Source organism: Hylaeus volcanicus, chromosome 7 (assembly GCF_026283585.1).
Source record: "Hylaeus volcanicus isolate JK05 chromosome 7, UHH_iyHylVolc1.0_haploid, whole genome shotgun sequence".
NCBI classification, from domain to species: domain Eukaryota; kingdom Metazoa; phylum Arthropoda; class Insecta; order Hymenoptera; family Colletidae; genus Hylaeus; species Hylaeus volcanicus.
Window position 1 is genome coordinate 12,804,788 of NC_071982.1, and position 11,484 is coordinate 12,816,271.

The 11,484-nt window shown below is 32.0% G+C and overlaps 3 protein-coding genes across 6 annotated transcripts in view; 2 read left to right on the forward strand and 1 right to left on the reverse strand.

The window, feature by feature from the left end:
- The window catches only part of LOC128879288 (Bardet-Biedl syndrome 4 protein homolog), an 18,945-nt gene extending 18,243 nt beyond the window's left edge, over positions 1-702 (reverse strand). The window contains exon 1 of one of the 2 annotated variants that reach the window (XM_054128285.1): positions 549-701. In XM_054128285.1, the coding sequence (XP_053984260.1) occupies positions 549-633 (85 nt within the window). In that variant the 5' untranslated portion in view covers positions 634-701. Of the gene's footprint in view, positions 1-548 lie in introns of both variants that reach the window. The other variant, XM_054128286.1, reaches the window with a different exon arrangement.
- Positions 703-1,752: 1,050 nt separating this feature from the next.
- LOC128879228 (solute carrier family 35 member F5) lies at positions 1,753-7,273 on the forward strand. 3 transcript variants are annotated; one of them, XM_054128180.1, is made up of 9 exons: positions 1,753-2,456; positions 3,270-3,486; positions 3,563-3,700; positions 3,773-3,829; positions 3,898-4,161; positions 4,232-4,414; positions 4,523-4,839; positions 4,906-5,151; positions 5,239-7,273. In XM_054128180.1, the coding sequence occupies exons 2-9, from the start codon at positions 3,325-3,327 to the stop codon at positions 5,306-5,308; spliced, it is 1,437 nt and encodes a 478-aa protein (XP_053984155.1). In that variant the 5' UTR covers positions 1,753-2,456; positions 3,270-3,324; the 3' UTR covers positions 5,309-7,273. The 3 variants fall into 3 exon arrangements, with proteins under 3 accessions (XP_053984155.1, XP_053984154.1, XP_053984156.1); XM_054128179.1 differs by lacking the exon at positions 1,753-2,456 and adding an exon at positions 2,787-2,873; XM_054128181.1 differs by lacking the exon at positions 1,753-2,456 and adding an exon at positions 2,929-2,947.
- A 106-nt stretch (positions 7,274-7,379) lies between these two features.
- On the forward strand, positions 7,380-11,382 carry LOC128879222 (uncharacterized). Its single transcript, XM_054128161.1, has 11 exons — positions 7,380-7,662; positions 7,730-7,784; positions 7,848-7,991; positions 8,072-8,191; positions 8,264-8,404; positions 8,492-8,564; positions 8,621-8,803; positions 8,884-10,496; positions 10,603-10,814; positions 10,913-11,103; positions 11,182-11,382. The coding sequence occupies exons 1-11, from the start codon at positions 7,599-7,601 to the stop codon at positions 11,212-11,214; spliced, it is 2,829 nt and encodes a 942-aa protein (XP_053984136.1). The 5' UTR covers positions 7,380-7,598; the 3' UTR covers positions 11,215-11,382.
- The last annotated feature ends 102 nt before the right edge of the window (positions 11,383-11,484 follow it).

Consider the following 11,484-nt stretch of genomic DNA (forward strand, 5'->3'; position numbering starts at 1 on the left):
GGCGATAGCCATCCATCTACAGATTAACGTGCAATTTGTTTTTTTTTATTTCAGATTAGCCAATCTGCCGGAATCATGGACGCCGTTCACCTATCGTTTTTTTTTACTGCAGGTGCCATACGAGCGATAAATTTCATAAATTCTCGCGATCCACGTTATATTTTTACTTAAAAAAATTCAAAGTTACGGTTGAAGGCTGGATAAATGTACAATAAAAATTTGGACGCTCCGTGTTTTTTCATTTCGCTATAAAAAATTCCGAAATAACCGTCAAAAAAATACGGTAGAACCACTCATCGATCGATGATACGGCCCTGTTAGCGTCATTTTTAATCGACAATGTTTACTAACACCGTCTACTAACCGTCATCGCCTCATTATCATTATATAAAGTATTCTAATCGAATGATTTATTGTCATTTTAGGTTCTTATCTTTTATCAACTGCAGTTTCGATCCAACTTTAATCGAGCGTCGTTGATAAAAATGTCATCGCGCTCACGAGTGACACGTTTCGTATAACGTTCGTGAAATTCCGGAAAATAACACCTTTCTTTCCCTTGTCGTTGCTTGGTTGTTGCGAAACGGTGGTTTGTTGCTGGATACGACCATTGCTGAGCATATTGTTAGCCATTCTTGGAACACAAAAACAACGTTGCACAGGCGCGTTTCAACTGTTCATAGTACGAGTGCTGTCCCAGAAGGCTCGAGGGTATGTTGTTGCTATTATTCGTCATGACAACCCTTAGTTTAAGCTTCCTTCACACGAAATTATCTCGATCTGCTATTGCGCGAATCCAGTCAATAAATTAATTAATATTCACTCTAAATATTATATATATGTATATATATATATTTATATAAATAGTCTAAAGTTATGAGATGCCTTCACAGGAAAATATCACACGCAAATCTAGCAGTTATCTCATTCTAAAATTTATCCAAACGATTTTTATTCCAGATCGAGCATATTATATAGTAAAGGGTTGCTTTGTAGCTTGAGCTTACGATTAAGCTACAAAAACAATATAGCTAAATAAAACCACGCGAAAATTTGTTGTGACTTGATCACATATTCATCAACTGAACATTTATAGTAATGATTTCTATTGTAAAATGACTAGCGTCGTTTAAAAAGAGATCTTACAAGAATAAAATAAAAAGACATTCAAATTTCCCGCGGGAATTTGGTGGCGCCATCTAGCGGTGAACATGCCGAACTAATTTCGGACTCCGATCAGCGCCTCTATCGGGAAAACGCTCAAGTTTGTCGTGGGTAGTTCCTTTCTTCGCCGTTAGATGGCGCTGATTTCACTGTTTTTTACCGACACCTATCGGTATATTACCATAATGTCGGTAAATTACCACGTAAATGGCGCCGTCTAGCGAAACAAATAGGAACTATTCCACGACAAACTTGAACGTTTTCCCGATAGAGGCGCTGACCATACTCCGAAAATTAGTTCGGTTAATTCACCGATAGACGGCTATTTATTTGATGGAAAATAGCGGGAACCCACAAGAGAAACTTCGATATTTTAAAAGTTTATAAAAGAAGGCTATTATTATTATCGATACCCTACCAATCAAATTATCATATAAAATTTCAATTTAGTCGCTCTAAAAAATAAGTCTTAAGGGAGTCATCCCGTGTGACGACCGTTCTTTTTAAGGTTTCTTCGGAATTTTTTATAACGAAATGAAAAAACACAGAGCTTCCAAATTTTTAGTATATATTTATTCTGCCTTTAACTGTAACTTTGAATTTTTTTAAGCAAAAATATAACATGGATCGCGAGATTTATCGCTCGTATAAAATTTCAATTTAGTTGCTCTAAAAAATAAGTCTTTATACGAAAGAATCCCTCATCATTATTCAATAAAAGGTTGAATAATCCTAAGAAGAAATAATGTAGCTAAGCAAAAACACGCGAAAATTCGTTATACTTTATTTACTTTCTTAGAATAGAATTTATTCAAGTTGCGCACTTCAGTTTCGCTTCGTTCAAATTTAATTCCATCCCGCAATTAAAATTGACAAATGAACAGTCTTGTATCTTTTATTCGCCATTCAAATCTGTTATCACTGCAGATAAGAATGTCCATCTGGCATGAAAAGTACGCTGACACGTAGCGCCATCGAAGTGATAACAAAAATTACGGGACGTCATCGGCGCATCAACATGGTTACGGATAGTTGTTCCTACGCGATAATGCAACGGAAATGTTAAAGTGTTATCGCATTTAAATAATACCAGAGAGGGGATCGCGGAATAATTGTCGAAATATCGTGCGGATAATACCGGAAATCGGCGCGTAAAACATCGACGTTCTTATACTCGATCTGTAGTCGATCGAGCAGCATGCGATGCTCATGGTTTCGTGATACTAAGATGTAGAGAAACAGCGAGTCCATGTATTTTGTCGCCAGTGGAAAATTGAGGGTTGTCGTTAATTGTGAGTCGATTATTCGTTGATAATCCGTACGAATGTCACGTTGGGTCGTTGTTTATTCACCCTCGTGGCTACTTTTATAGGTTATCTTACACACGACTAAAGTTTCATACATTTGTCGCTTATCCACCTGTTATCAGTCGTAAAACCAATAAATAGTTTTTATAGACGTACACACTTTATGAATTTTATAGCACGTTACTCATCGAACACAATCATCATCGTGAACTTGTAAAGAGAACATTAAAGTAGTGAAACCTTGAACATTGTTTTTTTGTCCCTCGTTTTAATCCTCTTCCTCTACTTCCTGTCTCTGTTCTGTTACATTCCAGATACACACTCCAGTTATTCACGTGACAATTATTGTGCAACATGTGTCTCCTTTGTCTTGTTTATCGTGAAGATCTTTTAGTATTAGAAGTATGTTGAAAGTAAACACTCAAATATTTGAATTTATATTTGTCAGGGCATGCTATCTGTGTGTACTTCTCCATGTATGTTAAATTGCTATGTTATTAACTTGGTATTCTTTATTACTCGATTTTCTATCGTTATAGATATGCAAAAGTAAATATAAACTTTGCGTATAATACTTGTCAAACTACAGAAAAAAGAGTATGCAAGCTTGGATTTAAGGATCAACAGTTCCTGAATTATAAGGAAACATTTTATTTTGTTTGAGATATCTTTCATTCTTTTTAATGCATGTCTTGAAATGTTTTTTAGTTAACAGTTATTAAGTTTCACATACACTCGAGAATTCACGTACTATTCGGCAAAATAAACATATATTCAGCATGTTCAATGATTTTTCAGTATTCAATTTTACCATGATGCCATAATTAAGAAGAGAAGAGGTATTGGATACACTATGAGCTGCTCTGTAGAATTAAGACAGCGCAGACAGCAGGGGATGGCGGAGGATCCTCACAAACTTGCAGCAATGATGAATAAATCTCAGAGGCTAGTCCTCGGACTGTTAGTTTTACTACTAGTCGATATAATTTGGGTCTCCAGTTCTGAGCTAACTAAAGTAAGAGTTGCTTCAAATATTACTTAAAAACTTTTAGAATGTAACTCAATCTAATAACATTCCTTTTACATTTTAGTATATTTATAGAGAAGCAGCTTTCGAAAAGCCATTTTTTAGTACATATGTAAAAACATCAATGTTTACGCTTTATTTGCTTGGTTTATGTTTCTGGCCTCCATGGCGGGATCAGTGTAACAAACCAGCAACATACATGGTATTATTTCACTACAAATTCTATTAAGAAATTATTCCTATACTCCTTTTCGCTTAATTTATTACTTTTTAGTTCATAGATCCTAACGTGGAAGATGATAACTTTTATTCAGAAGCCAATACTAGTTTGGTAGGTAAAAATACACTACGAATTTTTCCGTTTAAAATAATTCATTAATAAAACATATACCACTTCAGAGCGATCCAACATTCGTTCCAATAAAAACGCCAGACCAGTGTGATCGTTCTTCGGGCACAGAAAGCGACGATTCGTCTATACGTTCTGTGAGATTTAGTAAGTTAGCAGAAGTCCGACACATGTCAGAATGCGATGCTACCGAAGCATTATTAGCGAGGCTCAGCTATCAAGCGAGCTTAAGAGCTGGGGAACACGCGAGGCGGCAAGCCAATAAATTTTGTGTTCAAAAAGTTGCAAAGATTGCGCTTATGTTTTGTTTGTTTGTACGTAACAATTTAGCGATTCACAATAACCACGCATACGTTATATTAATACAAATATTTTATGTTGCAGTGGTTTATGGCTAATTATACTTATCAGATATCATTAGCAAAGACCGAAGCAGGAGTTGTAACAGTACTGTCATCAACTTCGAGTTTATTTACTTTGTTCCTCGCTGCTGTTTTTCCTAGCAATGGAGGAGATAAATTTACGCTGTCCAAGTTAGTTGCTGTGTCTGTCAGCATTCTTGGGCTAGTATGTATTATCTTACATTACAAGAAAAGCAAGCATGGTTAAAATCGCGATATAACTTTTAAGAATTCAATTTCCAAATAAAGTAAAGAGTTTCTTTTTAATCCGTAGGTATTAGTTGGTCTTTCGGATTTAACGATAGAAACTAATAAGATACCCACAGGCATAATATTGGCGCTAGTCAGTGCATTTTTTTATGCAGCTTACATTGTATTCCTAAAACGGAAAGTAGATCACGAAGATAAAATGGATATTCCAATGTTTTTCGGGTTTGTCGGGCTTTTTAATCTGACGCTTCTGTGGCCATTGTTTTTTATTCTTCATTACGCCCACTGGGAAGTATTCGAATGGCCAGATACTCACCAGTGGACATTTCTAATCATTAATGGTCTGATTGGTACTGTTCTAAGCGAAGTACTTTGGCTATGGTACGTTTATGAAAAAAATATTTGCACTAATTCATCTTATCGCATACTATTATTTTGTATTTGTAGGGGCTGTTTTTTAACATCGTCCCTCATAGCAACTCTTGGGGTTAGTTTAACAATGCCAATGTCGATGATAGCTGATGTGTTATTAAAAAAGGTCGAGTACCCTTACATATTCTATCTAGGAACTATTCCAATGCTTTTAGCATTTCTGACTGTATCTCTTCTATCTTATTACGATAATTGGGATCCAGTCATGGATTTGATGAAGAGGATTTACATTTGGATTTGTCGAAAAAATAGATCGACAAGGTATTTACGTGTGAAAAAGAAATAATCGTATGTGGATCCTATTTCGACTGACGCTATTGTAATAAACGCGGTGTTCTTTTATTTTAGAATACCAGATCTTGAAGCAGAGCAAACAGAATCGCTTATAGGAATAAATAACGGTGAACACGAGGCTTAACTCGACAATAACGGAGAAACTATGTAATAAATGTGTTTTATGTATGTATATTTTCCACACACCTAACAACAAATGCTTCATCTACAAGCATAAAACGTTATCAATGTACCGTATATATGTCTTGATATAGTTACCTCCTACGACGAGAGGGTTCTGTATATATTTTAAACTGAATGATCTGTGCATATTTAACTAAAAAGCATTTTCACGAAGATTATCCAAGCAATGTTAAACATAAAATAATAGTCGATAGCTCTTCTTTCTACAATGCATACGTTACCGTAATGATTTGCCATAAAAATTAGATTCTACCTTTACGCAGAATATTACAATACTGCCAGACAATAATTGCGCATTGTTCGATATACATATTCTTTGAACACAAAATTAATTCTCAGACTTTTGTTTAAGTATATCGTAATGTCGATAACAGTCTCTTCGTGACTATATTATTTTTCTTATAAAAATTATGAAGAGTCAAATCTACTATTGTAATCTTACAAAACATACAGAATTAAGGCTATTAAGGAATGTATCTAGCTTTTGTATTCATTGTATATTTTTAAAGAAAGTTGTAGTATATGAATTGAAGGTTAATTACGATGTTTTATGAGATATAAAACATGTAGATTGTGATACATTCGTTGAAGACATTAAGTTTCTATTGGTACATAATGTTATATTTTTATCCAAGTATATGCATTGCTAAACACTTGTATCTTGTATATTAAGCTACATTGAATAGAGATGAATTATTTGCATACATAATTTGGAGAGACCTGGTAAAAGTAACAGTAAAAGTAATAGACTCTTTGATTTCTCGATCTTTGTAGAAAAATCACATATACCTCCATTATAAAAAAAAAAAGGCTGAGAAACTAAAGGGTACTTACCTACTTACATTATATCTTGTAGCGAGTAACATTTAAAATTGGTAGTAATTACGTTGTAATTATTGTTACTGTTATTATTAGTATCCTTTATTTAAAGTATTATTTTGGTAAATTTTTAACACGATTATTTATCTTGTCATTGTTTAAAACTCACTTAAAAAAAAAAAAACTGGAAGAACAGTAAAAGATTAAGAAAGTAAATAATTTAATTTATATTGTCCCATGAAAATATCTGTTGGTATTATGTATTTATTTATCTAAAATGAAGTATGCCCTAAACTCTAAGACAATGTCAGTGAGATGTTTGTGCAATTTTAATGACATAAGACAGAAACAAAGAAAGATATATTTAGATCTTGGACCAATTTAAAATTCAGTATTCAGTAATACTAACAAATATGATGGCGAAGAAAAACTTGAACATTGATACATTTTATGGCATACAACTTTTATATAAGAGTGATAACTACATCATCTTTCTCAAATCTAGTCAAAATAATTATACTGAAACATTCCTTTGTTTAAGTAGTTTTTACATACACCATAATGTCTGTAATTGATATATTTATTCATGAGGTTACACATATTCATACACAAGTATAATTTATTAAATTGATTATATGATTTATTGATAAAATGTTGATATTTTTTTTTTAACTGGCAATGCGCACAATTTTCTTTATTATACAAAAAAACAAGAAGGTTTAAAAAGGAATCTTGAACATGTGTTACATGTTTATAATGTTTATACAGATTTAAAACTTGCACATATATGCATACATGTACACGATAAAAGAGTTACATTTGTTAAGTAAGAAAATTTATTATAATATTTTGCAAAAAAAAGAAAAAAAAAAGAATCACTATACATAAATATAATACTGTTAGCTTGATATTGTGATATAATTATTATGGTGCGCAAATATACTTCAACTTAGTGTAACATAAATCAAGCTATAAAATACTGATGTAGATCATAGTTAATTGTTCCTGCATCTACTACAGTTGTATATTTATTGTACATACAATATTTTAAAATTAAGATTAAAATTACATACATATTATATAAATACATATTGTCATTAATAAAACGAAATGACTGATTACCATACCATCTGAGATCTTTTTGTACAGGAAGCTATTGAATACTTATTAAAAATAAAAAAATTTAATTGTTCCCAAAAATGCAAATTTTCTTAGATATGCATAGACAAAACATCTGACTTCAGGAAAACAAGAATAGTCCCACTTGAAGTATAAAATTATTCATTCCGTGAAACATGAAATTCACGTTGAACCTATACAGTTTTTGTGTTTCTTTTAACATTAATAATTTAGACAATTAGTTCGGGAATAATGTTTACAAATGTCTCAACAGAAAAGTAAAAAATTTTGAAATGTATGACTGCTTCAACATGGCATATCAAGATAAAACAAATGCCTTGCAGTTGAACATTAAAGGTAAAATTAATTTAAAATGTTTTTATTCGATAATAATTTAAGATGCAAATGATGCATATCGTTTCAGTAAATAGTGAAAACTTAATACCAATTTCACAAAGATACAATGCAGGATCGTTGCGGTAAGTTTTTAAGTTAAAATATTTATATCAGGATTTATTTTCGCTAATTCTAAACAATTTTAGGATACCAGCTGATCCTTCCTGGCCGAAAATACCACAGAGAAAATTAGCCGATGATGTTAACGATACCATTGAACCTCCATGTATAATCACTTTTACTGGGACACCTAGAAAGAGCCGCACTGTGGTTCAAACACCACTAAATCAGTAAATCATAATTTTGCATTTCCTAAATTTTACATGAGTCACGTTAACGGTAAGTTGAACGTAGGTATTTTAAATTTCAGATCACCTAAATCTACAATAACCAGAGATAGTGCATATTCATCCTTTCATTGCCAAAGAGTTACCTCAAGTATGCACACTTTAAAACGACAGCCTGGTTTCGTTGATCCTCGTTTTAAAAAGTAGTCTTCTTTCTTCCCCACGTAAATATAAACATGACCAATTTAAAAAGTTGTTGATGTATTTTTGAGCAGAGTAACCAATACTAAAAGGAATCACGTTACACCAACTGAATCATTAGAGAAGAAAACGAACCATTCTGACCTCACTAACTCTATAGAACCTTTGCATAATGGAGAATTAGTGGAGACAGTACCTGAGAGGGACATTAATGTGTACACTTCACTTTTAATGGAAAATAGTATATATCGTTATTATTTGTATTCAATTTGTTAACATCTACAATTACAATTTTAATATAGGCAACAAATGAAAATACAGGAAACGGCAAACTCTCGCGGAACAGAAAAAGCTGAAGAGATTAAGACAGAAACGGTAAGCACATTACTTAACCGACAATACTAATTATAACAGTATCTTGTGGATTTCAGTTTCATAAAAGTAATTGCGTTCAGAATTCCAAGGAAGATAACATAGTTAATATCAATAAAGAAACAATTTTAGAACAAAAGAGTTGTGTAGATAGTTCAGAATTTAAAAATTTGACTAACACTTCAAGATCAACAATGAATGATGTAAAAACACAGGTGGATGTAAATCCATTACCAATGCAAGTATATATCCCCGTGTTTCATAATTACATTTTTAATAAAAATTAACAGAATAAATTCTAATGTTACTTCAATGTATTTAGGAAAATAATGGACAGTTATTTTATGTGTTAGACAAGAAACTTCAACCGCATCCATTAAATGCGATACACGTTGATACGATCACATTACCTCAAGAATATCTAAAACAATGTTACAATTTACAAGTTCCAGTTCTAACTTATCAAAACATACCGTTGCAAATACCTACTATAGGAACAAATAATATTCTGCAACCGTGTTTGAGTAATTTAGAACAAAGAAACCAAACTGAAACTGTATCTTTAATAAAAAAAGAAGCAGAACAATCTTTGCATTCCTCTAATACAGAATCCTTGAAACACATAATTCCAGACCAAATGCAAAATATGAATACACCTCTCAGTAATGGTAGTAATTATCCTGAAAATGTATTTCCAGATGCTGGAAATAAAACTACCGAAGAGAAAAATGTCTGTGCCATTGAGAAGGAAAACAAATTAAAAGTACAAAATACAGTATCTGATAGAAGTAGAGAAAACTGTTTAAAACTAAATGGTAGCATTACCAATATTTCAGTGAATCCAAATATACCCGAAAAATTAGAAAACACGCGATCTCAGCGAAAACAACAAGAATCTAGCGATTCCGAGTACTATGTTCCCAGTATTGTTAAAAGAAATATACATAATAATATTTTTCAAAATACGAAGAAAACTGTATGCATCACTAGTGGCGAAGAAACGACAGATTCAGAATTTATTCCAAAAAAAAGTATCCAGAGGAAGGAGTTTAATGGTATCAGTAAATCTACAATAAAAACTAACAGGATTAACATGAACTGTGATCAAAAGAATGTCATATTAACTGAAAAAAATCATCCTCAGTCAGTGCCTCGTTCAAAAGAACATAAACCATCTATGTATCAAGTAGCAGCAAGAAATAAATCTGAACAAAATTTGTCTTGCATAAAAAATGATTGTACAAAAAAGCTCTGCCGGAGTTCCGAACCGCATATCACTTTTAAACAAAAAAAGGCATCAGCAAAATTTTCTAGAAAAGCAAAATCTTATTTTCAAAAGAATTCTCACTCTGCATTGGTAGATTCCGACTATACTTTAGTGTGGCCTAATTGTCAATATAATAAACATAAATGTAGCCAAATGAACATCCGCAAATTTAATAATCACAGGATGAGAAAGATTGGTCTTCATTCTAATGTCAAGTTACCCATACATGAGAAGAATGGAAATGCACAAATCGAAAGTAATTTAAATTTGAACGAGCAAAGTTATTTGCAAAATGTTGATGGGATTGATTCAGGTCAGGAAGTGATCAGGAGTCTATCAAAAACAGGCTTAAAAAATAATAAATGTAAATGTGAAATTTCTCCTAGATCGAATGGTACAATTGAAAGTCCAAAAGGCATTTCTCCTAAGACCCAAGAATTATTGAATAAAAGTTATTGGGAGTATTATAACAGATTAAGACACAAAATAAAAAATACAGGGACCGTGGAGCAACATCTCTATCAACTAACAATAGATGGACCAAAAACTAAGAAGGGAGAAGCAGATGAAACATATGATAAAGAATTACGAAATCAATTAAAACTGAATCCAGAACTTCAAACACTACAACACTGTACAGCTCTTTCTAGCATGATCAATAAAGCACTGTAAGTTATATAAATGATTGGTACACTAGAAAAAAACGTTTGTTTCAGTTCCTTTAGGAAATAAATCATTATATTAAAATTTGATTTTATTTTCTCTATTGTATAGAGATTCAAATCATCAATCAGATATTGTGGAGACAACCCGGTTACATTGTAATGGAAACATGAAATCATTGTCAGACCCTATGGCTAATACTCACAGTGTTGGTGCAAATAATATGATGTCAAATTTTATTAACGATGAACCCTTACTTAATAAACTGAGATCTAAACAAACTAAAGAAAATGACAAACAATTTCTGGAACTTAAATCTATCAGTAAGTACATAGTTTAAAACTGTGTTCTTTATTATGCTCAATTAATAATTACATTTATATATACATTATATATAATAATTATTTTCTCTTATTTCCAGTTTTTTTTGGTGGTATGATGTACATCTTAATAATATTCCTACCAATGTTGTACGAATATTTTTATCACGAAGAATACGACGATTACGAAAATTTAGGTTATCTGGAATTTATTGTGGATTATGTGTTATCATCATTTAACGAAGCATTTGGTGGTATTTTCGCTGGTGTAAAACAAATTTTTTTCTATCCAGTAAGATTACAGACGAAATTATAATACACGCAAACCCTCTAAATGAACCGATATTAAATTTTATATAATGATTTCTAGCATGCATGTAAGAAATGCAACAATATCGCATAAATTAACGACGAGCGCACATCATGTACGAGCTTCAAAATGTTTTACTATGGTTTGTTCTTTATTGATTGATATTTGTTTTGTAACAGACAAGTATTTTTGTAATTGATTCTGCATTCTCGCATATTTGTATACTATATGGGTGTTTACAATTAAAACTTTATTCGAGGATTCGTCATCTTTCAAAAATTACAATTCAGTAGTCAGTAGTCATTAGACCAGCATTTCAGTATCATTAATCAAGCTGGAGTAATAGGTGCAACAATTAACATA